This window comes from Macrobrachium rosenbergii, chromosome 9, assembly GCF_040412425.1.
Source record: "Macrobrachium rosenbergii isolate ZJJX-2024 chromosome 9, ASM4041242v1, whole genome shotgun sequence".
Classification (NCBI taxonomy): Eukaryota; Metazoa; Arthropoda; class Malacostraca; order Decapoda; family Palaemonidae; genus Macrobrachium; species Macrobrachium rosenbergii.
This window is the reverse complement of record NC_089749.1, coordinates 31647313-31673804: the sequence shown is the minus strand read 5'-3', so window position 1 is coordinate 31673804 and position 26492 is coordinate 31647313. Positions and strand designations below refer to the sequence as shown.

General features: G+C 37.2%; 1 protein-coding gene across 2 annotated transcripts in view; it reads left to right on the top strand.

Moving 5' to 3' along the window:
* The window catches only part of mbo (Nuclear pore complex protein Nup88), a 200035-nt gene that overhangs the window by 11386 nt on the left and 162157 nt on the right, over positions 1-26492 (top strand). For both annotated transcript variants that reach the window (XR_010854060.1, XM_067108865.1), the window contains exon 3: positions 4267-4392. Coding sequence is in view for 1 of the 2 variants with exons in the window: in XM_067108865.1 (XP_066964966.1) it covers positions 4267-4392 (126 nt within the window). In the remaining variant the exon portion in view is untranslated. The remainder of the gene's footprint in view (positions 1-4266; positions 4393-26492) is intronic.

The window sequence follows — 26492 nt, the reverse complement described above, 5'->3', positions numbered from 1 at the left end:
GGAATCTTTTGTGTTCTGTGAAATATCCCTCTAGACCCTTGTCGAAGAATGCCCTGGCATTTTTTCTGAGGAACCTGATTTTGGAAGCATATTCTATGGTGAGTGAAGACTTGCTCTCCTCTTATAAGGTAAAACCCCATGAGATAAGAGCGGTCGCTACGTCTTTGGCATTTAAGCTCAATTTATCCCTCATGTCAATTGTGCAAGCAACGTTTTGGAAGTGCAAGTCGGTGTTTGCATCGCATTATTTAAGGGATATCGAGACTACTTACGATCAGTGCAGTACCTTGGGTCCGTTTTACACGGCTGGTGTGGTGTTGGGGGAGGAAATGTAGAAAGCAGTGTCCTTTCTTTAATCTCTTCGCCTTGCTTAGGGTGTTGAGTTTTTGGGGAGCCTGGAAGTACTATGTACTTGGAATACCCTCCTGTCTTTTGGTTTAATGGTTGGGTATTGGTGTTTTTAATTTGGTTTTTGGTGGTTATGGTGGCTATTTACTCTGGTTATTTTGTGTGGTACTGCACCCTGGGCAGGGGCATCTTGTTGTACTTTGCTAGCCCTTGGAAATTAGTCCATTGCTACAAAGCACCCACTGTAGCCCTCAAGGCTTTACCACCTCGCCTGTACTGGATAAGATGAGCGCCAACCATTGGCAGTATCTACCTGTAGCAGCCCTCTTATCAGGTAAGGTCATTTCCCAGCCTGAGAAGAACCCTAAAAGAGTTCAGAGGTCTGGTTAAACAAATCATTTATAACTAACTAAATCAACAACATTGATTCAATGTTAGCAAATTTATATTCTCAAACTCATTACTGTTAATAATGTTTTGGAGTAGTTATGTCCAACTTCCCACCTTCATTCAGTGTGGGAATCAGCCATGTAATTACTGGGTAAGTTACTTATATAAAAATGACATTTTTATAATAAAATAAAGTTTTATATATACTTACCCAGTAATTACATGATCGGAGCCCACCCACCTCCCCTCACTTGGACATAAGGGCATAAACAAATTGATGCTCTTTGCTATGTTGTACCTTCTCTTACACCCAAAAGTGGGCGGGGCATGTCGCCATAACCAAAACAAACTAGTGTGAGCTGCAATTTCAAAATTTTAAGCTGCTGGTTAAAAGAAACTAATAGCTATGTAATTACTGGATAAATATATATAAAATTTTATTTTATTATAAAAATGTCATCTTTGTGGGGTACTGCATACAGCTGCATTACTTTCTACTTTGGCTGTCATTGGTTTCCATTATAGTCTCAGCACCTTGTTGTCCAACCTCATTAGTTTTGTCATACTCCAGCCTTCTCATCTATTTAAGAAAAATTCTTTGTATGAGTCCTTTGAGAATCTAACATCCTTATGTTACTCACTTGATATTATTAAATAACTAGAACTATAATGATACAGCCAATGGTTCTGACTTTTTCAGTCATTATTCAGCATCATTACATTGCTGTTTATCTTGAATGATATGATTTTTTTTAATATGTAGTTGTTCAGGTATTGAACAATCTTTGTTTAGTATCATTGTCATTATGATGATATAATCTTTTGGAACAAGCTCATCGACTGTGGACTTGCATCATAAGCTTCTATTGCATATAAGATATAGTAAACAGATTTTACTGCATGCATGTAACATCAGATAATAATAAAAAGAATTGCATTAATTATTCAATGAAAATTAACAAAATGGTTTGATAAATAATAAAACCCTATGTAATTAGTAATAAGTAAACTTAAAAGCAGTAAACAGGTATGATTAAATAAAAATAAAAATTAACAAAATGATTTGATAAATAATAAAAGCCTGTGTAATCAGTAATAAGTAAACTTAAAAGCAGTAAACAGGTAATAGTAAATAAAGATTAAAAGGTGAATAAGGATAGGAAAATGAGTTTGAACACATTCTTCCACTAAGGAACTCAGCCTAAGACTATGGTAGGACGTAATTAAGCCCAGGCCCAGGATTGTGGAAGGACATAATTAAGAGGTTGTTATGCAGCCCTAAGGTTTTGAGAGCGATGCTGATGTGCTTTCGTACTACCTGGCACAAGACTGAAATATCTCACCCAAGATGACCCACCTGTTCCAAATGGCACTACATAAACTCCAATCAGAGATACAAAACAAATGAAGGAGGGGTTGAATGTTCAGTGCCCCCAACTACACTTAAAATATGCTTGTAGAATGTACTGAGTATGTAAAACATACCTTGAGCAAAGCGTTGTTATTTACATAATCCTGATACAGGAAGTTATACTGAAACTTAGAAAAATAATGAACCATAGATTCCACCTTGAGAAAAAACATATACAGGCAGTCCCTGGGTTATGACGGGCTCGGTTTATGACGTTATGAGCTTATGACGCTCTTCAAAAATGATTTCCCGGTTTACAATGCATGTTCCGGGGTTACGATGCCGATCCGACGGAAGAAATATGGCTCCAAAATGGCAGAATGGTCAAATTCCGAGTTTTTTTTTAAAAAAACTCAATAAAAATGTAGGTTGCTTCATTTTCAAGACACCCAGAGGCTTAAAAGTAAGGTTTTCTTAGGATTTTCGACGATTTTTCGGCTTATGACGATTTTTGGCTTACGATGCGGCATAAGAATGGAACCCCTGTCATAAACTGGGGACTGCCTGTACCAGCATTGGAAGAAGTAAACAAACGTGTCATCTGAGTATAGACACTAGCAATGTAAATGAAAGTTTTTTTATGTAAAACATTGCAAAATATATAAATATATGTAGCCTTTCTTTTAGAATATTTTATAAAGGGGTCTCATATTTCCTTAATTTGTTTAGAGTTTTCTTTCAAAATGTTGTGCTTTTGTCTATCTCTTCTAGTATGTTGATGTTCAAAATTTTGATGCTGCTCATGGTAATATTTTACTCTCGAAGACATGTAATGCTTTTTTGGCCTGATATTGATTGATGATTACTAGTTTGTAGCTAGTAAAGGATTGGCTTGTCATTTTATTTGGTGTATTAACATTTTTTGTAGCAAATGTGTAAAGAAGCATTGGGGGTAGTGGGGATGCTTATCATCCTTTCAATGATCTTTTGTACAATTAACTTGAGTATTTATGGTGTTACTTAATGCTAACTAGGCCATCTCAGATACTTTATACCAGGCAGTATCGTATAACCAGTGTTATCAAACCTGAGGCTCTACAAATGCATCTGCCTAGGTAATTTTTTAACTTTTACTCATGTTATTTGTTATATTAAGATTTTTACTCATGTTATTTGTTATATTAAGATTTATTATTTCTTACAGGCTAATACACTCTTTCATAGACACAACTTGCATGCTTATGTATGAACTATAACAATATTTCCATGTATTCCTAGAATTAAAAGAAGGGTTTTCTTGCTTGCATTTTGTCTTTTGTATATGTATATCACCCATGATTTGACATTTGATCTCATTTTTCATGCTTGTGAGAAGAGACATATCCATTCAGTTAAGGATGAGATAAAGGAAAGGGGAGATTCTTTTTTTGTGTGTATTTTTAGTACATTTTTGTGTGCACTAGTTAGTGTCATTTAATTGGGTCAATACTTAAAATTCTTAACTCCCTTGGGTCTGGCTTTCTCCACAAAGCCTAATGTTGGAATATGGAGTTCATATCAAAAGGAACGATACCCACATGCAATTTTGACTCGTCTTAGAATTGGTAACTTGTTTGACTCTTGGAGAGTTGATGAGCAGTTCACATGATCCAGTCCCTAAATGCACAGACTGTCGAGTAATAGTAACAGTGAAAAAAGTTTTATGATATCCACAATACAATGGACCATGAATATCAAGTTTAAGAAATTTTCTTAGAATTTCCATCATTTTCAGTAACATGTAGTCCAATTATGAAATTTTGAAAGAGCTATAGTTTATTAAATAAAATCAAAATTTTTTTAATAAGGACAAATCCTTCAAAACAGCCCTTTGAGAACTAAATTAATTATCTCTGTAACCCGGTTAAACTGCTTAATGGTAATGTTCTCCTCTGGTAAAATGTTTTGACTACAAATAGCATTAGCCATGTACTTAATGTCTTTATTATATGTCCCTTATTTATGTGAGTGGAACTTAAAACACCTGTCTAAACTTTTGATTCCTCCAATAAAATGCTGTGAAAGTGAGTAAAAGATGTCTGCAATATTGTCAGGATATGCTTTAGGACTTAATTTTTTGAACTGTGCTCATTTATGAGATTTTAGATATTTTCTTTACTTTTTTCTTTTAATTCCAGAGTTGAGTACATTGCAGAAAGATTCTTTCTCTGTCATCCAAAGTTGGAGGTGGTATCAGCTTCATGGCATCCAGGGTCACTAGATCATAATTACATTGCACTCCTGGCATCAGATAGCTATTTGAGGTTGGTGTCTAGTGAGAATCATTGTCTGAAGTAAGAAGTCTTGAAATGTGGTTTGATAAAGAGCATAATTAGAAATTTTTTGGTAAATATTAGTTGGGTAATAATGTTGGTTATTTAATTCCAGGGGGCTTTGCAAGAAATTGGTTGAGAATCCCTGGTCTGGATAAAGGCCGATTGATTTTTGCTCCTTTATTTTATATACAATGGTTTCAAATAATTTTGAGGGTTTATAAAAGCAAAGACCACAATGACAGGATTGATATTATTGTTTGAGCTGGTTGTTGTGTTGTATGTTAAAATTTTTTCTGTTGCCTAAACCAAGTTCTTATTAGCTTCTCAAGATTTAATTGTAGTTCAAATGTCAAAACGGAACAATCATCTTATACAGTAATATTAAAATATAAAATCTGTGCATCTTGTCTGCTACAAAAGGTATGTTACAATATTTTAGCCCCGATGAATCATCTGTTGTCTTGTGACTTCTCTGCTAAAAAGCACACTAACTGGTTTGGTATTGGTGTTAATTGATCAAGGCAAGTTTGTCTCAGAATTATGTTGGTCTTGGTTGCCTCCAATTGATTAGGAAGGCAATTTACCTGTTTTGCAATATACTAACAGATTTTTATTCCATATTTGAGGCAGTGCTGAGGCTCATTGGTATCATTGACCTTTGTGCTGCTGGAAGGGACGTCCAAATGAGTTGACATATTCACAGTGCAACTGTTGGAAAAATTGACTAGCTAAAATCATTGTTTTTTCCAGCGAGGATACAAAAAAACTCCTTTTATATAGAAATATTCAAGGTGTAAACTCATAAGTAACTTACCTAGTAATTACATAGCTATTAGTTTCTTTTAAGGGGAGTGCACGCTTACATAGAAATAATGCCCCAATTTTTATGAAATTTTTATGTTATACATATATATAAGGTGATGTTCCAGAAAAAATTTGAGTGATCGGATGATTATTTTGGGATTTTATTAAAAAATAAAAAAACAAAATTAAAATGATTCACCTCCTTCATTTTTAGAGCTATTACAATGCGGCTTCATACACAGAAAGTATATCATAGTATGAAAAAAAAATAATGGGAGGAGTTTTCTACTTTTCCGGTTTTTTTTTGGTGGGAGACGAGGGGATTTTCTCCCCAAATTTGTATAATTTGATTATCACGGGTTCCTCGTCAACCCTAAGAAAAAACCTAGCCCCTAACAAATATTCGTCTTTCTTTCCTCTTTCCAATGGTATATTTAACTTTAAAATTGACCTAAAAATAAAAAGTAGTTAGATTTGAAGTGCAAAAAAGTAAAAACTGAGAAAAATGACTGTAAAGTCAAACGTGTTTTTTTTTTTGGCACTGTGGGAAAAACTTATCTTAGAGCATAATTTTGGTTGATTTCTGGCTCAGGGTCACCCCCTTTATAAAAAGGGGTATTATTCGCCGAAGCAGGGTATCATCAAGTACCACCTATTCATTGTTGCCTGGTTTGAAACTAAGAAACTAAAAGTTTAGTAGCTACCAGGCTGATATTCTTGACTCATTTTCAGTCGTTATTTTCACTTGTTTGGTCTTTTTGGTCCTTGGAGTTTGATTTTCAAGCCTTTTGTCTCTCGAATGAAGAACTTCTTCTATACTTTCACTTGTGCCAAACAGATGTGTTAGTAAGTTGAATTTCTCATAGCCAAAGTTGTGTTGAATTTCCTCAATATTTATCTCACTCAATTGATGGTGCTGAGATTTTCCATTGCTAATTTGCTTTGCTGGGGCACTAACTGTAAACCTACACGATTGGCACTTCATTAAAATATCAGTATCCCATCTATTGGAAGAGACTTCGACCTGAACTTTACCCCTGCAATTTCCTACCTTGCACCTAATACCCGACGCTATTTTATCTAACTGAGATTTGATATAATGAACTTGTCATCGTATACTCCCTTTTCATCATCCTTTATTCATTTCATCAACTGTGAGCGTATTTTTGAAGGTGAAAGTATATAGACTGTATTTAGAGTTACTGGATGTAAAAAAACGGCAAAAACACCGCAAATAGCGAAAAAAATTGCTCAGCGTAAAGTTGCTCGCCACCCGCTTTCAACGTTTGGGGCAACCTGTCTCTACCACACACATTCACCAAGGAACAAGCCATTGTTGTTGCCAGACATAGGAGATAAGGTGATATAAAAATCAAAATAATTAATAAATAGGCTTAATAAAGGAAAAAATGACACAGTCATAAGGAGCCAAACGTCAGCCCTACTCACTGCGGTGGGGGGTGGCGGAGGCCCAAACCCATCAATTTTAATATTTCGAAAAAATGCTTTGGTCACATGATAATGAAGGTGTTGCTCATGTCTTACAGCCATTTAACCATTTTTTTTAAATTTCAAAAATATTCATAAAAAATCGAAGAGTGCGCTCCCCTTAAATATTATTAACAGCTTCCAAAAACTTGTATGTTTTGGAGAGTGACCACAAATCTTACTCTTCTGAATGAAGAGAGAGAGAGAGAGAGAGAGAGAGAGAGAGAGAGAGAGAGAGAGAGAGAGAGAGAGAGAGAGAGAGAGAGAGCAACCTAACTTTACCAGGTCTCTGTCTGAACTGATTAGTTTTACCAAAAATCGTCTATGAGGTTAAACCTGGGTTGCCAGTTAGTACTTTAGAAAGTGGTCGCCCTGGAAGAAACAGGAATAAACAGTTTCTCCTTCTCCAACAGGGATAAACAGAATTTCTTCTACATGCATACATAAATACATACATATATATACACATATATATAATATATATATTCAGAAATATTAAGTTGCAAAAATGTTTAATATCCTATTCACTATACCTTAGGAATAACTAATGCTCAAGGGGAATTATAATCATAATTCCCTTAGGTGTAGAGATTAATTGTATGGTAAACGATCTTTGTGGCTTAATATTTGTGAATGTAAAATAGTCAGTTGTTGATAAGTGACAGAAATTGATGTATATTATATATATATATATATATATATATATATATATATATATATATATATATATATATATATATATATATATATAATGTGTGTGTGTGTGTGTGTGTGTTTTATTTATATATATATATATATATATATATATATATATATATATATATATATATATATATATATATATATATATATATATATATATATTTATGTGTATATATATAATTTATATATATATATATATAATATATATGTGTGTGTGTATTATATATATGTATATATATATATATATATATATATATATATATATATATATATATGACTGTGAAATATTTTCCATCCAATAAAAAAGCCCATAAAAATGTCAAAATGTAATTTAGAAAGTTAATGCTATAAATTTTCGGAGAACAGCTGTTTCCCTCGACAGGCAAGCGTTGAATGAAATAAAATTACAGAAAAGTGGTATTTATACCAAGAGTTCCAGAGGTGAGCCGTTACATCACTCTAGTTGATAGCTTCTCAATCTTCTTAATCACTGGTTGGAAGAAGATTTTATCTATAATATCTGAGTCCCAAGCTTCTTTTGAGAGGTTCATCGTATTTGTTTAATCGGTGCTGATTCTACCCATTTGGCTTTTGAACCGACAATTGCTGCTATGAATTATATGCTGACAAATTCCAGTTTATTCTGTGATTATGGTTATTTATGTGGTTAAAAATAGCTGAGCTCTGTTGGCCATATTTTGCCGAACATTTATGTTGTATTAATCTCTGGGGAGTGAATTACCTGTAAAACTGATGTAGGATTGGTCACAGTCGAGGCGAGGGATTTCGTATACTCCCGTGTCCTTGGGGACTGGATTTTGTTGGACGTTAATCAGGGATTTGGCTAAGGTATTTGGGTAGGTAAAGGCAAAAGGGTTAGAGTTTCCAAGTGTTTTTGGGTCAGCGACTTAATACTGTCCAGGTGTGGGAATTCTCAATTGTATGGTCAGGGTACTTTCAAGGTGACAGCTGCTTACAGATTAGTTCAATTTCCTTTTCCAGGAAATCCGGGGAGCAAATTCATAAGGCTCTTAAGAATAAATTTCTGGCTACGCCAGTCTTTATAGAAATGTCATGGTAACTAAAATAGTGAATGTATGAAAGTGAAAATGTTGGTTTTCTGTATATGGTAAGTTTGTATTCTGTCGTGTCTCTAATTATTAAAACATCAAGAAAAGGAATTTTGTTGTCTGTTTCCCATTCAATTTTGAATTTGATGCTGGGCACTAATGTATTTGATTTTGAAAGAAATTCGTTGAAATTGCCCTACCTATCATCCCAAAGTGTTAGGGTGTCATCTGCATATCTCATCCACAGCATGTCTTTAGGTTTTATACATTTACTATTACAGTTTCAAAATATTCCAAGTATAGGTTGGTTAAAATAAAACAGGACTTAAAGGGCTGTCCATGCTGCACCGGAATTTTTGTTTATAGAATAACTTCCCGAATGAAAAAAGGTTGTTTGATACACATAATTCAACTAACTATATTATCTTATATCTGGGCTAGCGTGAAATGGTCTGAATAAGGCTAATTTTTATTTCAAAACTGTAGAACGTCCTGTACTGGTACTTTTGTGAATAGGGAATCTACATCTAAGCTTAAAAGTTTTATGTTGTGAAGTGGTATATGTGCCTCTTTGAATTTGTGACAGAAATCTTCAAAATGATTAATGTGACTGGGAGAAAATGTGCCTAAGAATGGGGAAAAGTGGCCGGCTAACCACTTAAAAATTGTATAATTGAAAGCTCCGGAACATGACATAACAGGTCTGAAAGGAAGATTATGAGTTTTGGGAAGGCTATAGAATCAAGGTAGTTTGTGTTAATAACTGTAAATTTCTCCAGTAGTTCAATGCTCTTTTTTTCTTGGCAATCAATCTTACTTTTCTAAAAAAAAATTCTGTGGGGGCGTTTCGGACGGGATTTTACGTTAATTTGTCCTGAGTGTTTGTGTCACTAAGGGGTTGATTGATTTTGCCGAGGTAAAATTCTTTGTCCGTGATCAGGATTTTGCCGTCTTTGTCGGATCTACTTATTACATCTATTTTTTGTTGCGAGCGGATGGCTCTCATGAATCTCAGGGGGACGGGGTATTTCTTGTTGAGGTCAGCTAATAATGTACTTTCTATCCGATTTGAATTTGTCAAAAGCAACTATAAAATCAGATTATTTTCCAGTCAGCATGAGGGGGCAAAGGATAAAACCAAGAGTTTTAAGACTTAAGTGTTGGTTTACGGTAAGGGGGTTGTTAGATAAATTTAAAACTTTATCTTGTTGCTCAAGATTGTTCCAAGCATTATTTATTAAGTTATTTAACTTTCAGGAAAGTCTGTTGGAATGAGTCCTTTATTATTTGGCGTTTTTATGGGGCTCATTTTATTTATATATATATAATATATATATATATATATATATATATATATATATATTATTATATATATATATATATATATATATATATATATATATATATATATATATATATATATATATCTTCTTCTTCGTTTAACGTTCTCTTTCCCATTTTTCATATGGGGTTAAGCATGATGCCTTTTTATATATATATATATATATATATATATATATATATATATATATATATATATATATATATATATATATATATATATATATATATATATATATATATATATATATATATAAACATTGGAATACTGATGTAATTGAATGACTGTATGAACACCCTTTAAGTTTGGAACTGTCGTTGTATATTTGCAGGTACTGAGGTCATTTAACGTTACGATAGCAATTGCTCATATTTTGTCTCTGTTGGCGTTTTAATCTTTGTACACGCCAGCCATACGTCAGTCTGAATCCAGGTACCTATAAATATAAAGACAGGGGAAAATAAATTGCGTGTTTTCATTTACATCGTTTAAAGACACCATAAGTCATGTAAGAACAAAAACATTCCCTCACAGACAAGGTTAAAGGAAAAAAACCTGCAAGTAGAACTTGATGTTTACCCCAAAGGACACCAGATGAAGACTATAGGGCTTAAGAGGTATTAAGCCAGCTCCTGTCCTACAGCTTTTTCATGTACAGAGCGAAATAAATGCAAGTATGATGTACTTCCTATCAAAGCTTACACGGGCTTATATTCGGCAAATTCTTTCATTGCAACTAAATGACCATCCCGTGAACACCGCCTCCTTCATGACTGAGACAGCGGTTTTAATCAACATCCTAAATGCTTGTTTCGTTTATTGTTTCTTTCCTTTCTAACTTCAGACTAGGGGTTTTTTTTATTCACTTGCATGCATGCACATATCCATTTCTGATTTTACCTGGGTAGATTCTCTTCCTCCTCCTACAAGCCTTTCTCTTTCCTAATTTCCCGCTGCATGTTCCTGAAAAATTCGCGATATCCTGTCTGTAATCTTTACATGGCTTCTATAAACATTTTTTCGTCCTCTTAGGCATAATCCTTTCCGTAGCTTTGTGACGTGTTATGCTCAGTTTTTCAAGCTTAATCTCAACGAGAATAATGCTAACACTAACTAATCTGTAGAAAGTGCTTCCTTTCCGGTTTTCAGAAAGGGTTTTGAGAGGAATTTTCATCCTCATTCATATATCCTCCCTGGGTGCGACCTGCAACAGCTAGATAACTGTCGTCCATATAATTTATTAATTAGATTGTAAGAGACACTTTGCATAAGGCAGAAAATTCTCCATTCACCCTGGAACCAAAACTTGCCCTTCCACGAATGAGGTAAGTATCATCATTATATATATATATATATATATATATATATATATATATATATATATATATATATATATATATATATATATATATATATATATCTTCTTCTTCTTCTTCTTTTAACGTGCTTTTATTCCCATTTTAGTATGGGGTAAGCACGATGCCTTCTTTGAAGGACTTTTTGATTTGGCTTTGGGGTAGACCTGTGGTCTCGATCGGCTGCCCTGCCTGACATCGCTTAGACCCCGGTACGTATGTTTCATGTATCATACCAGACCCAACGCCCTTTCTCCCCAGCAGCGAGAAGTTATTGCGCGGGTATGGCGAGTTCGAGACGTGTGAGATGTTTGTTATGTTTTTAGAAGGTGTTGTAGTGGCTTTTGTTTTTGTGTGTGTATTTAGTCTGTAACATCCATTTGCTTTTTAAACCAAACCTATCCGTTGATTACATATATAATCCGGGATGTCTACGGATAGCAAGTGTCTGCCTCTCTGATCAGCCGGCTTTGCGGATTGAACCAGCGCCACAGACCTCTCTAAGTCGAAAGCTGCTGCTGTAACCGACTGAGCCATCGAGGCTCTATATATATATATATATATATATATATATATATATATATATATATATATATATATATATATATATATATATATATATATATGTTATAATATATATACATACATATATGTATATATATAAACACATACATATATACTATACATATGTATATATGCAAACATACATATATGTATGTACCTGTATATGCATATATATATATATATATACACATATGAACATATATATTTTTATGCATATACATATGGTATATATACACTATATATGTGTATATTTATAAAATATATATATATATATATATATATATATATATATATATATATATATATATATATATATATATATATACACCCTTCCACAAATGAGAGCAAGTATCATCATTATATATATATATATATATATATATATATATATATATATATATATATATATATATATATATATATATATATATATATATACATATACATATACACATATGAAAACATTTAGGTGAATATGTTATATTTCCTTTTATAGCTAAGCAGTTTTCTCAGGTTATTTTGGGAAAAAGTAAATGGAAACAGTGCCTACATATTCAGCGAGTCACTGCTGATGAAGGCCTGGCGTCAGTCTAGCTCCTCATGGAGGCAAAGGGGCATTGTGCCCTGGCCGATGCGCTGGCTATGTCGCTGGAGGTTGTCAAGTTCCAGTCAGAGTGTTCGTTTGTTCGCTTGCATGGGTATGCCATAGACGGTGTGAATAATTCAATTTCAGTACAGGTTAGACATTTCAGGATTAGATCTCTCTCTGCTCAGATTCACTTTCCTAGAAGACTTTGTGACTACCTGTGAGGTGAGCAGAAACTTTATTTTCAAAAAACCTGAATGGGTTTTATTAACTTTGTTTAACATGTACTGATTCTTTGCACCAGTTACCATGCTGAATATCTTTTTCTCATTTATTTTTTATCTGCTATGTCTCTTTGATTTTTATTGATGTTTGATTTTACCATGTTTAATTTTGTGCTTTTATTTTGGGGTTGTAGCAGGAAAACATCCACATTTTATTTTTCTCTGTGCCTGTTTTTAAAGTTGTGTTTTCCCTTTGTTTCCTCAGATGTATTGAATAGAGGTCAGCATAACTGGAGGGAATGTGACTTATCATGACTACGGTCGTGTTTTACTTATTTGACTTTTTGTTGTAAAGACTCAACTGGTGGACGTTGATAGCCCTATGTTATATTTTTTAGTTGGTTAATTAGGTTAACAATTCTAGGATGCAGATATTCCCATTTTATTCCTATTTTGATTCCAATCTGTTTACCATGTTAGACTACTGAATAAACTGTATTTTTGTAGACATGTTTTGCTGTTCTTCCTTGGTTCAGTTAGTGGCTTGGGTAACGAGAAAGATAGAGAGAGAGAATGTGCTGACCCAGTGAGCAGGCGGCCATCGCTACCGTGATATCTTTGATATATAGGTCGATTATGACATTGATTTTAAAACAGACCTGGACGGAGGTTATGACCCTGTCTGGCCCTGTATAATAGGGTATAATAGTTGGTGGCAGCTTGACCTTACAACCTTTAACAGTTTCTGAAAGGACTGGTAACAGGGAAAATTAGGCCATAATAGGGCATCTTCCGATAATCTTTGAGACGTTAGGTTGGTAGTACTTTGATGACCTAGGTGTTTTTTTGTTCGGCCAAGTTAGCCAGATGATTCATGGTCAGTAGCTAATAGCCTATGCTGGTGTGGGTGGGTTTGTGTGTAGAGAGAGCGTCAGAGTGTATTTTTTTTCATGTTGGGGAATTGTTTCCAGGTATTTTTGATGACAGTTTAAGTGGGTCAGGCACGACCCTTCGAAATGGAGGGGGGTTACCCTGGTTGAACACCTGACAGCTATGTACACAAGCCTACCAGCTGGGTAAACATGAATCTTACAGAAAAATATATCTTGTCTCTAAAATCACACAGTTAGACTAACCCTTTTAAGATCTGACACTTGGTATTTCAATAAACAGTATCACTACACAACACATGACAAATATAAGAGAGAATACAACACATGACAAATATGAGAGGAATATATCAAAATTTACAGAAAACATAAGATATATCAGTATATTTAAAGCCATATATTGATAATATATATATATATATATATATATATATATATATATATATATATATATATATATATATATAACTGAACAAACGAAGAACAACAAAACATGTCTACAAAAATATAGTTTATTCAGTAGTCTAACATGGTAAACAGATTGGAATCAAAATAAAAATTAAATTAGTATATCTGCATCCAAGAATTGTTAACCTAATTAACCAAGTAAAAAATATAACATAGGGCTATCAACGTCCATCAGTTGAGTCTTTACAACAAGGAGTCAAATAAGTCAAACACGACTGTAGTCATGATAAGCCACATTCCCTTCCAGTTATTTGACCTCTATTCAATACATCTGAGGAAACAAAGGAAAAACACAACTTTTAAAAACAGGCACAGAGAAAAATAAATGTGGGATGTTTTCCCATGTTACTAACCCCAAAAATAAAGCACAAAATTAAACATGGTAAAATCAAAATTAAGAAAATCCAATAAAAATCAAAGAGACATAGAAAATAAAAATAAATGAAATAAAAGATATTCAGCATGGTAACTGGTGCAAAGAATCAGTACATGTTAAACAAAGTTAATAAAACCCATTCTGGTTTTTTGAAAACAAAGTTTCTGCTCACCTCACAGGCAGTCACAAAAGTCTTCCAGGGAAGCGGATCTGAGCACAAAGGGATCAAACCTGAATGTCTAACCTGTACTCAAATTGAATTATTCACACTGTCTATGACATGCCCATGGAAGCGAACAAACGAACGCTCTAACCAGAACTTGACGACTTGCGGTGACATAGCCAGCGCATCACCCAGGGCACGATGCCCCCTTGTCTTCATGAGAAGTTAGATTGACACCAGGCCTTCGCCAGCACTGACAGACTGAATAAGTAGTCACTTTTTCCATTTACAGTTCCCAGAATAACTCCAAGAAAAGTGCTTAGCTAAAAAAAAATGAAATATAATATATTCATTCTAAATGTTTTTCAGTAGCTCGGCCACTAATTGTGCCACCCTCGGCACAAGAGAAGCAACGAGTTTCTTCCCCTGACTCATGCACCAGCTGAAGAGCAACATATGGAGCTGGGTTCTCTTTGGCCGAGTGTTTATTTGCACATAGGTTCTTTGCGCATTGGACCCCCAACACTATGCACAGCATGAGAACTAAGACCACCATCAACAAGAAAATCAGTGAGAGAATGTAGTACTCTGGAACAAAGAAGTCATCTCCTGGCAGTGGGGGAAGTGGTGGAATCGTGGTTATGTCCCCCACTAGGAGAAGGCAAAGGGATAACGCCATGTTCCCCATGAAGGTGACGCATGAAGGTATTAGTGCTCGAGTTGTACACCATCCTGCTGACCACTTGGAATTTCGGTGTGACGATAAGACAAGCAGCATCGAAGAGGCGGGATCCCTTCAGCCAGAAGGTACCCAATGCATTATGGCATCGGGTGGAGATTTGGCAGCTTGCACAAAAAACTGCCGTGAGTGTCTTCGTAGAGGCCACTTGATACTCCCTTGGGAATGTTGTAGTCACAGTCTGAAGGTGACTGATTATGAACAAGTGACAGTTCACATCCTAACAAGTCGACGTTCCTAAGAGCAAAAATCCTACTGTCACAAACATATCTGTCGTGAACTAAAGTACACCCTGGCTTATAATCAATAGCAGAGGACTGATACTGATCACCCAAAATATACGTAGTCTCTATCCCATCCTATGTCACCATCGAACCCCCAAAACTGCTAGGAAAAGGCTGGATAATAAAACTCTGAAATGATTTCATATCACTAACAGGAACCTCCACAAGTAACCCTCTATCAGACAAGCGTACTTTCAAAATCCCATAATAATGATACAAATTCCCCCCAGTGAAAATTATTTGTGAACCATAAAGATATGCTGCATTTTTAAAAGTAGATTCCAGAGCCACCAATGATAAAATACCCCAAAAATACGCCCCTTACAAGCAGCTATAACTGCTTGAACCTGAGTTTTAATCACCTTTAATAAAGACTGTTTCTTTCTCAACTTTAAGTAAGGTAGTTTGACGAGGAAAAAGCAATCGAAACATCTAAGTCTCCCCAAACACTCAGCAGTAACCAGTAACTCATTCAAAGACGTCCTCAATTTCTCAAAACCCTCATGCAATTTATTATTACTGTCTCGTAATGCCATCAAAGATTTACCCTGTATAGCTAATTCCGCCGCCACTTGTTCAACTCTCACTAAGCTTGCAACCGACTTACTAGCTAACGTTCCTATAATTACAAAAAATCACCTTTGCTAAAAAACCAAATATATTATATAACCATCAAACCATTACAATGACTCTAACACCTCAAAAGATCAGAAAACCAAAAATACACCTGCGAAATTGAATCTCATAAAGTCACAAAATTATAAGTCACCAAAACCATATGTAAGATCATAACGCCCCTTATGAAAGAAGAAACCATAGCAAGCCATTTTGCTTTGGCATAGACAGGCACTCCAAAGGCTATGAGCAAACAGAACTTCATCATCTAATAAAAAAAAGAAAATATACCTATAAATAACCAGACCCCAATAAAAAAAAAAGATACGACTACAATCCAAATCACAGAACTCCACGGTATCCTTGAGCCTCGTTTAACACACATGACCTCAGATTTGCCGAAATCCCACAGCTACTTACGCCGAACCACCGCACTTGCGCAGAAAGAAAGAAAAAAAAAAAACCAATAACAACATAACAGACTGAAATCAGACAGCCAAAATCTATAAAACTGTACAGACAAGCATCCTCTCATGTTCAAAACCCCAAATTATGTTTCTGGGAAACCCGCAAATTAAAATAAAAAGTGAATAAAATTACTTTAAAAAAAAGAAAACGAAACAAAAAGAAATTAACTCATAAATTCCCCTTAAGCTGTCCTCTTGATCTTAGATATATGCGTCAACCTGGACAATCCCGTTTTCTCATCTCGAACAACAAACCTATTCCCTTTCTTTATTTCCACAACCCGAAATGGACCCTCAAACTTAGGCCCTAATTTATAATTCAACTGATTCCTGACATTTATCTTCACAAAAAAAATCCTGTCACTGCAGCAACTATCATTATCTGGCTTTGAATTACTCCTATCAGCCATTTCCAACATCTTCAACTCAAGATTCCTAGCAAGGTGTGTAATGAAAACCTCAATGCATCTTCAAAGGCTTTATTCAGCTAAGATCCCAACAGAGAGTTAACCAGTCAACCAGTAAGATACACTGGGACTGTCAATAGTAAACAAATACAACACGGACAGAGAAAGCCATTACTAACAACAGAATGCAGATAAACATTCAAACAGGTCATTAAGGCAAATGCCAATTTACCACAATTCAGCTTTAATAACATTGTTATACCTTATTAAATATAAATATTTTATATAAATATTTATAAGCGTCATCTTACAAAAATACATTTTTAATCCCATTTTTACAAGTACAATTAGTTTAGGTCAGACGATCTACAGGACACGTATGCGTTGAGAACGTCTAGGGGCAACAGACAACTTATCATCATTATTAGAATTTGTAACATCATCACAGATAACCGTTTCAAGATTCTGCGTTTTATTTAAGCATCTTCTTTATTACAGATTCAACCTCATTCAAGCTGTGTCTTGCTGGTCCCTGGTGGAGGTGGCACAGCGCGAGGACATCGAGCTAACCTCTGATAGCCACAGTATCCTCACGTCCGTCCTCAAATTAACATGTGCATATGAAGGGTTGGCTTCCGATGTATTTCTTCATTTAGAGGATCTTCCTTTCTACGCACGTGTCTTCTCAGAAGAACAGTTCCCGATTCGCACAACCAAATGGGAAGACTCATTCGGAGGAGGTCTTTCGCTGAAAGATGAACATTCTCTCATGAGGGGTTTCATTTAGTTAGTGAAAGCAGAGTGCAGATTTCAGATCCAATGCATCATCAAGAACCATTTCCCAATTTAGTTGGCGGTAAATCACGAGACTTCAAGGCAAGCATCACGGATTTCCATACGGTCCCAACAAAACGCTCACATTGGGCATTACCAGTTGGATGATAGGGTGTAGAACGACTTGTTGCGACGCCATGTTTAAGGAAGAACGATTTGAGTTCAGAGGACCTATGATGCTCCTCTATGTCACGTAGTTGGGCAGACCAAAAGTCGAGAACAGCTTTAGTGAGACATGAAATAATGGTAGCGGCCGTCATATCCTTAAAGGAAAGGCGAAAGGAAATCTACTGTATTCGTCAGCAATTATCAGTATGTAGCGATTGCCAGCAAGGATAGAAAACTTCTTCATTCAGTATCATGTTATAACGAAAGCAGCTTCCATAAACCTTCTAAGGTTTTCGTCAAATTTCTTCAATAGCCACAAACAACGACGTCGTCAAGATAAGCATAAACACCCTCTAGACCATTCGTTTAATGATATCATTAATAATCCTCTGAAAAGCTGCCACTCCGTTGGTGAGACCAAAACACAGCCTAGTAAACTGATAGAGGCCGCTGTCAGCTTCAAAGGCAGTATAAGTCGATCTTCCTCTATTTTGGGACCAGATGATAAGCACTCTTTAAATCCACAGAACTAAACACTTTGTACTTGGCTATTTCATTGACTAGGTCGTCTATGTTAGGAAGAGGATATGCATCCAGGTAGGTGAATTTATTAATAGTCTCCGAATAATCCAACCATACGTCTCTTATTCCTGTTGTGAACAACCACCACTTCAGCACGCCATGGCGATGTTTATGTTCAATTACACCCTCTTCAAGAAGACGATCGATTTCTGTCTTATAAACTCTGCATATTTAAGCACTATATCTTCTTGATTTCACAGCAATAGGATGGCAATCAGGAGAAAGATTACGGAATACTCTTGGGGCGTGATTGACAATTTATTTAGCTAATGCAGATAATTCAAGTTTAGGTCAGTTTTTATTTACACAGTCACACTAGAATGCATTTATTGAAAAGGGATTCCATTTATTTACATCCGCACAAAGTCCAGGTATTTAAGAAATTTGACACTGGAATACCGTCCATTGACTATTAATGTCAACATTGCAAAAGAGCCACTAATAGGCGACACATAATGAGAACACCATTGAGATAGTTCCTGAATAAAGTCCAGTAATTTCATATTTTTCAGAATATTATCACTTATGAAATTTTCTGAACTTCCAGTGTCAATTAGGGCATTTACTTTGGTTCCACGTCAAAAAAGTGGGGAAAACGGAATGATTCAGTGTAGATGGAACAAGCAAAGCAGCGGTGAACCGTGAAGAGGCGGCAAGTAGTTTTGATTTAAAAACAAGCAAAATGTCCAAGTTTGTTGCATTTTCGACAATTAACTTCCTTTAGGGCACTTTTTTTCTAGGATGACGCCTGTACCCGCAGAACAAAACATTTCTCTTGTAGAGTCAAAGCAACTAAATCATCATCTGGAGCATCGGACCTGTCGGCCTTTTTCTTAAACAGGGGCATGATCATATTCAGGCCTAGTTTTGACGGCGGCTGCGGGAATACATTCGTCGGAAGGAATTCCATAAGACTGCGAATTTTTGAAAGCGAGTTCCAGAGCTCTGGCTTGGTCACTGCAGCAGATATTTATTTTTATTAAGCGTTTTATTTTCAAGTAATCTCGTGCGAATATGTTGAGAGGAAAACAATAAAAGCATCACGAATACTTTTTCATCTCTATATACCTCTGAAGAAACGTCCTTGAAGTTGCAGTCAACGCTAAGTTTGTATTGCAGAGCACCTCGTCTGTTGTTTCTCCTGACATCTGTCGACGAGTGGCAAGACGATGTCGAGAAACAATTTCGTTCGCAAAAGAAAACTTTATTCACTTAGTTTTGCGATGGCGTCATCGTAAATTAAGCAATCAGATTAAGCTCAAAGTTCTCAGGCGATAATGCATTTTTGCAAGCATACCAAGATAAACGTCGTTAGTTCTTAGTAGCATTTTTGTATCGGGAAAAGATGAACAGCCATGTTTGAAAACTCGAGCAGCATCTGGGGACGTAGGTAGAATATTTTTATTTCTGGCCGAAGCGCGTTCCATTCTGCAGCCGAATATCAAGTTGTCTTAGCTGAATAAATTTAATGAAAAATTCAATGCATCTTCACAGGCTTTATTCAGCTAAGATCCCGCCACAATTACAGCAGTCAACAGAGTAAGATTTATGGGACTGTCAAAGTAAACAAATACAACACGGACAGAGAAAGCAGCCATTACTAACAACAGAATGCAGATAAACATTCAAACAGGTCATTAAGGCAAATGCCAATTTACCACAAGGTGCGCATATCTTTCTTTGGCAGTAAGGGACCAACGATCTAACTGTATCATCACAAAGAGACGGAATAGACAACAAATGAAAGCACCTTGCGCTGGATAACCAAAGACCACCTCAGCGGGAGACATTGCAATAGTATCGCTAACCATAGTATTAATGCTATGCTGAACCTGTGCGACATACCGATCCCAATTCACATCTTTACCCCCTACAGTGATTCTGAGAGCCTCATTTTACCTTCTTATTGGCCCTTTCACATAATATTGATTTCTGGTCTATACGGAATAATAGTTACTTTCCGAATTCCCATAAACTCTGGAGGACACTCTAATGTCTTATTCACAAATTCCCTCCCATAATCTTAATAAGTATCTCAGGAACCCCATAATGACAAATAAACCCTTCGAAAAACTTAACTGCTACCTCTTCCGTCTGTCTTATGCTTCAAAGGAAAATCTCTACAAACCTAGTTAATTCATCCACAATAACCAACAAATGTCTGTTCCCATAGCCAGACTCACAGAAATTGGAAAGTATGTGCATATGGACACGTTGAAAGGTCTGCTGGGGACAGGAGATGAAGCCAATTTACATGAAGTAACCCTATTTTTGGCTTGCATGCATTGCAAACTGAACATCTCCTTCACAAAATCCTCCACTGATGCGAGTATGTTCTTCCAAAATCTTTCCCTGTACATTTGTGATACGTCTTCTCAATACCCAAATGTGGACTACCAAATCTGCAATGAACAATATCCAAACCGTATTACTAGGCTCTTTGGGACAACTGTCTGTGTTGTATCTCCTTTATCCTCACTACTCCTCAGCTTATATTTAATTTTCATACCTAACAAATTACCCTCTAACTCTGGACCCACAGAAGGCAACCTATAACCCTTTCTAACTTATTTCCCTCTAAGAAGCGCCTTTGAGTCTGCCTATATTTCATCCTCATCCTGTTTAGCCTCCACTAAACTAATATCCCAGCCTATGCAATCCCCAGACACATAACAAACACAAGAACCATCTGAATAATAAAAACTCCTACTAAGAGAATCAGCTACAACATTACAGTGTCTACCTGCTGTATACCTAAGCTTGGTGTCAAAATCCCTAATTGTCAAACATCACCTAGCTTTCTTTGGAGAAAGATTTTTTATTAAAAGATCCAACATTTATTTTTTATGATCTGTAAGAACCTCAACTTTGTTGCCCGACAACAACATCTTAAAATGAACTAAACTAGACACTACAGCCAATACCTCTTTGTCTGCCGTGCACTTAGATATCTCATTACTCCCTTGCATCTTAAACTTCCTACTGTAGAGCGTGATAGGATGCAATTTACCCTTAAAATTTCTGTATAAGGCAAGCTCCTGTGCCCTCATGACTGGCATCTGTCACCAACATGAAAGGTTGCTCGAAATCTGGAAACTTCAGCACCGGGGGACTCATTGAAACCTCTTTAATTTTCTGAAAAGCCAACTGCTGCCTCTCACCACACACAAACTGCACATCATCCCTCAAGGCGTGTGCCAACAGAGACTATAGGGTGGAAAAACCTTTCACAAACCTCCGGAAAAATCCCGCCATGCCCAAGAAAGAACGAATCTGCTTCTTATTTTTAGGAGTATGAAAATCCACGAGTGCCCTAACCTTGTCCCTATTTACCCTGACACCTTCCTGAGAAATAACATGACTCAAATATATTATCTGCTTCTTCAAGAAATCACACTTGGCTAATTTAATTATCAAACCCGCTAACCTAAGTCGCCTAAGAACTTCCCTAAATACCTCTAAGTGTTCCTCTACAGAATCAGTAGTAATCAAGATGTCGTCCATATAGACATAAATGGATTTCCCTAACAACCCATGCAAAACTGTATTTACTAATCTCGTCAACGTCATAGGGCTACCCAACAAACCAAATGACATCCGCGTAAACTCATAATGTCCCTTCAGCAATAAAAACTTGCAGCTCTCCCCACTAAGAGAAACCTGCAAAAACCCCTGCATCAGGTCAGTTGAAGAGCAGTTATTTTTACCCCCGGTTTCTACAAACAAATCTGGCAAACACACCACAGGATAGCGGTCCAGGATCGACTTATCATTCAACTTACAAAAATCCACACACACACGTGTACTGATCCATCGTTCTTAGGCACCGCTAACAATGGAAAATTAAAGGATGGGAACTGGGCCTAATTATACTTCCCCTCTTCCACTTATTGACCTCTTGCTCTACCTGTTCCCCTAATCTTAAAAGGAATCCTATACGAAGGGACAAAAATAGGCTTAGTCTCATCCTCCAAGTGAACCTTGTGTTCTAATACATTAGTTAACCCCAACTTATCCCCTTTAAGAGCGACAATATCTGTGAACTCAGCCAAAACATTTTCCACCCCCTCTATATACACTTTATAATCAGCATTAGCTAAATGATCCCTAAAAACCTGTCTCCTAACCTGTAATTCTGCCTCTGAAATTTCATTGTTGTCCCCTACAATAGCAACTGAATTATTGTCATCAACCCAATCTTCAAAATCTGCCACATATGTATCCTTCTGATATCTCCGAACTGAATCATTACAGTTTAGTAATTCTACCAAGTAACCCCTGTATCAGACACATTACCTATAGAAACTGCACTCACTGCCCCCTTGAGCTTCTCACTGTTTCTCACTCACACTCACCTGTCTGGGCATTTTCACATCTTTCAATTGGACTTTCACCAAAGCAACTATATATACACACATTATATATATATATATATATATATATATATATATATATATATATATATATATATATATATATAAAATTACATATATACATATGTATGTGTATATATATATATATATATATATATATATATATATATATATATATATATATATATATATATATATATATATATATACATATACATATATATATATATATATATATATATATATATATATATATATATATATATATATATATATATATATATAGTAACAGGGAGACCTTTTAATAATCTAACTCAACCTTTAAACCATCTTTTAATGTAAAATATAGTATTGTTCATACTGATAACCAACTGAGGAAGGGCGTGAGAAAACCATCCCCTTCATAAATTCTCTCCATGATTCCCTTTTTGGTACATCTCTTAATGTTTCCTAGACCTGGTAACTGCTTTGAGAGACCTCCTTGCAGGTGAAGGCAAATGGGCACAAAAACCCTGGCTCACAGACGAACCAGCTTTGGGATGAAGCCTGGTAGAAAAGTTGAGTCCCCCATAGCAACCAGTGAACATGTGGTTGCGAGAGGTCACCAAGATTGGAAGGCTCACACGAGACCTTGACACAGAGAACAGAGGTCATGACACATGCGACTGGGCTGCCATCTTAACCCCCAAGGGCAGACTCCAGCAGTCCAAACGCCATCTGAGAGGAGAGGAAAAATAATCCTCCGAGGTCATACAACGCGGGGCACCAGCAGCCTCGCTCTCAGAAGCCCTCTTGGCAGCAGATCTAACACACTTGCCCCTTGCTTGCTCTTTCTTGAGCTTATCCCTCATAGCCACCTTTTGGCACCCCCCCCACCCCCATCGCTTACTTGTGCAATCCCATTAAAATCATCCCTCCATTCCTGGTGAAATTTGACGAGACCCTCCATCGCTCTGCCTAAGGTAAAGTCCTGATACGAGGTTCTTTCAACAGTTACATATCTTTGATCTTTTACTGAGTTTCATTTTATTTTCTTGAGTGCAATTTCTCACAAAGACCTGACTTAGTACAGTGTGTAAATTCAACGTAAGCATCTCGCACAAGAATAGAGTTATCTTGGCACCATATGTGAAACACTCGATTCGATTTGTCTGAAATCGCTACATTTCCCTACGTAACCACTTGCATTCTCAATTGCAGACTTTGTTGTTAACTGTGGAAACAACTGTTTGTCTTGTGCTCCTTACTCTGGCCTTGCCAATGCAAACAAATCTAGCGTCCCTTTCAAGAGGACTAACCCATAGATCATCAGTGTTTGAACATTGCTGTAATATTTGATCATGCAGCAGAACTTTGTTTTACCTGCCTATCATTCACCATTCTTCTGGTATAAGTGTTTTAATGTAAATATATTCCATTTAAAGTAACCCAAGTGTTTATCTGCAACAGTTCATTGTTGAAGTAAGACCTTCAGCCCAACTGTGTTTTCTTTATGAGTTTCTACCAGGTCTAGCAATTTCAGTCAGAACCTATAATTATTATGGTAAGTACCCTGTCTATCATCCAGACCCTAGAAATGGATCCCTGAGCCAGAAATAAAGTAAGTAGGTCAGAGTAAAAACCTAAAAGTGGCCGTAACCATGCAACCATGTCTACCCCATCAGCTCTCACTGCCAAAATGGAATGGCTCGGAGCCCGAGACCTGGCTCGACCAAGTAGAAGACATCTTCAAGAACTTCATGCCCAACCTGCAGAAATCTCTTTGCTCTTTGCAAAACACCTGCACTGTTCCGTTAACAGACCATTGAAGCCTTGCGGAGGTTAGAAAGGCTGTAATTAAGGCCCTGAGCTTACCCCCAAAAGATGGAGACAACGTTGGAGAGGACAGCCAAAGGAGGCGCGTCAAATATGGCCCTACTGGGCCTGCCATAAGTCCCGAGCTCTCAGGTGGTGGCTGGATTCACAATGCCACCTCTACAGAAGAGATAATAGAAAGTTTCCAGCTCGAGGACTTCCTACACTGTGCCCCAAGCTCTTGCCACCTATCTCTGCAATAAGAACCCTCTGACACTAGATGGGTGCTGCTGTTTGGCAGACCACTGGGACACACACTATTCTCACATCAGCTCTCCAGGTCAGAATCTGCCCCCATGCTATCACCTCTGGTTAACCCTTGCCCAGAATGGGCACCCTCAAAAAGAAGCCCGTATGTGGCCATTGCAAAAGATTAGGGGTACTCCACTGAACAGTGCTGCCCAAGGCTGAGAATCAGCCAGACACTCCCTTTCAGTCACCAAGTGGGACCATGCCCAAGCTGAGCCATGCCTGGCTCTGGGCTGAACAACAAATGGCCTGCTCCCTCCACTGTGACAGTGCTAAGCAAAGATTACAGCAAGAATTGTGCACCGCCTGTAAGGTTTATGGGCACTCCGCCCTCAAAAGGGCGCTTCGCCTAATAAAGCAAAATCACCCGTCATTGCTTTGGCAGTCACAAATCCTAAAACCCTAGGGCCTCAACCTAAAGGCCCCATATCTGTGGCACCTCCTCAAGGCAGCTACCCACGCCAGGTCACAGCATTCGATGAAACTGGCTCATAAATCTCCCTCATAGGGAAGATAAGTCCCCTATGGGGCCACCATAGTTGACATACATCAACTTATCAAATTGAGGGTACCCATCAGATGAAAATGATTCTCCCCCACCATCAAATTGAGGGTCACAAGACCTCACAGATCTAAAATCTGCACTCTTGCAGTAGCTACTTACCTTCCTGGAAGCTATGACCTCCTGGGACAGGATTTCAGTCCCCTCTAATTTACGAAAATTCAAGGGTCTAACCTCCAAAACTCAATCAAGCACTAAGAGTCCACTTGTGTGCCTGAGGAGTGCCAGGCTCCTACAGTTTCGAACATCAGCCCCTGACAAATCTAATTCCTGTGCCAGGCCTGCCCTAATGCCAGTGCCAGAGCACCACAGATTTTCCTTCTGGAGGTCCCAATTTTGCCCCAAGCCCACTGCCAGTGCCAGAGCACACCACAGATCTTCCCTCTGGAGAGTCCCAATTTTGCCTTACGCCCACTGCCAGTGCCACTTGCTTACCCTGAGCAGTGCTATGCTCTGTTCGTTCTGAATGTCAAGCCACCTCCAAATCTCATACCAGTGCCAGACCCTCCCCCAGTGCCAAGTCACACCCTGAATCTCCCTTCCAGAGATCCCAAACTTGACGTGGAAATCTCCCCATGCCACCTGAGTGTCCTGGACAGTGCCACGTTCCACCCATTTGCGGACGTCAAGAAACCCACAAATCAGTTCCTGTGCCTGGACCTGCCTTTAGTGCAAGTGCCAGAGCACACCACAGATCTTCCTCCAAGGGATCCCAGTCTGGATGATCTCTCTTCCCTCTGGCTTGGCACCACTACCAGTGCAGGTACGAGCCAATCCACAGTATGCTGGTCCCCTCCGGATTCCCTGACCGCAGTGGAAGCTCACCCAATGGTGCGGGCCTTGCAACCTGTGCCTGAGCTGGTCATGGTGACCCTGTGAGCCTCTCATCCCCACCATGACCTCTTTCTCTCTTGCCCAGTCCTCCACAGACATGAGTATGAGTAAGGATTCTGTCATAATTCAACTGGCTGATTAATCCTAA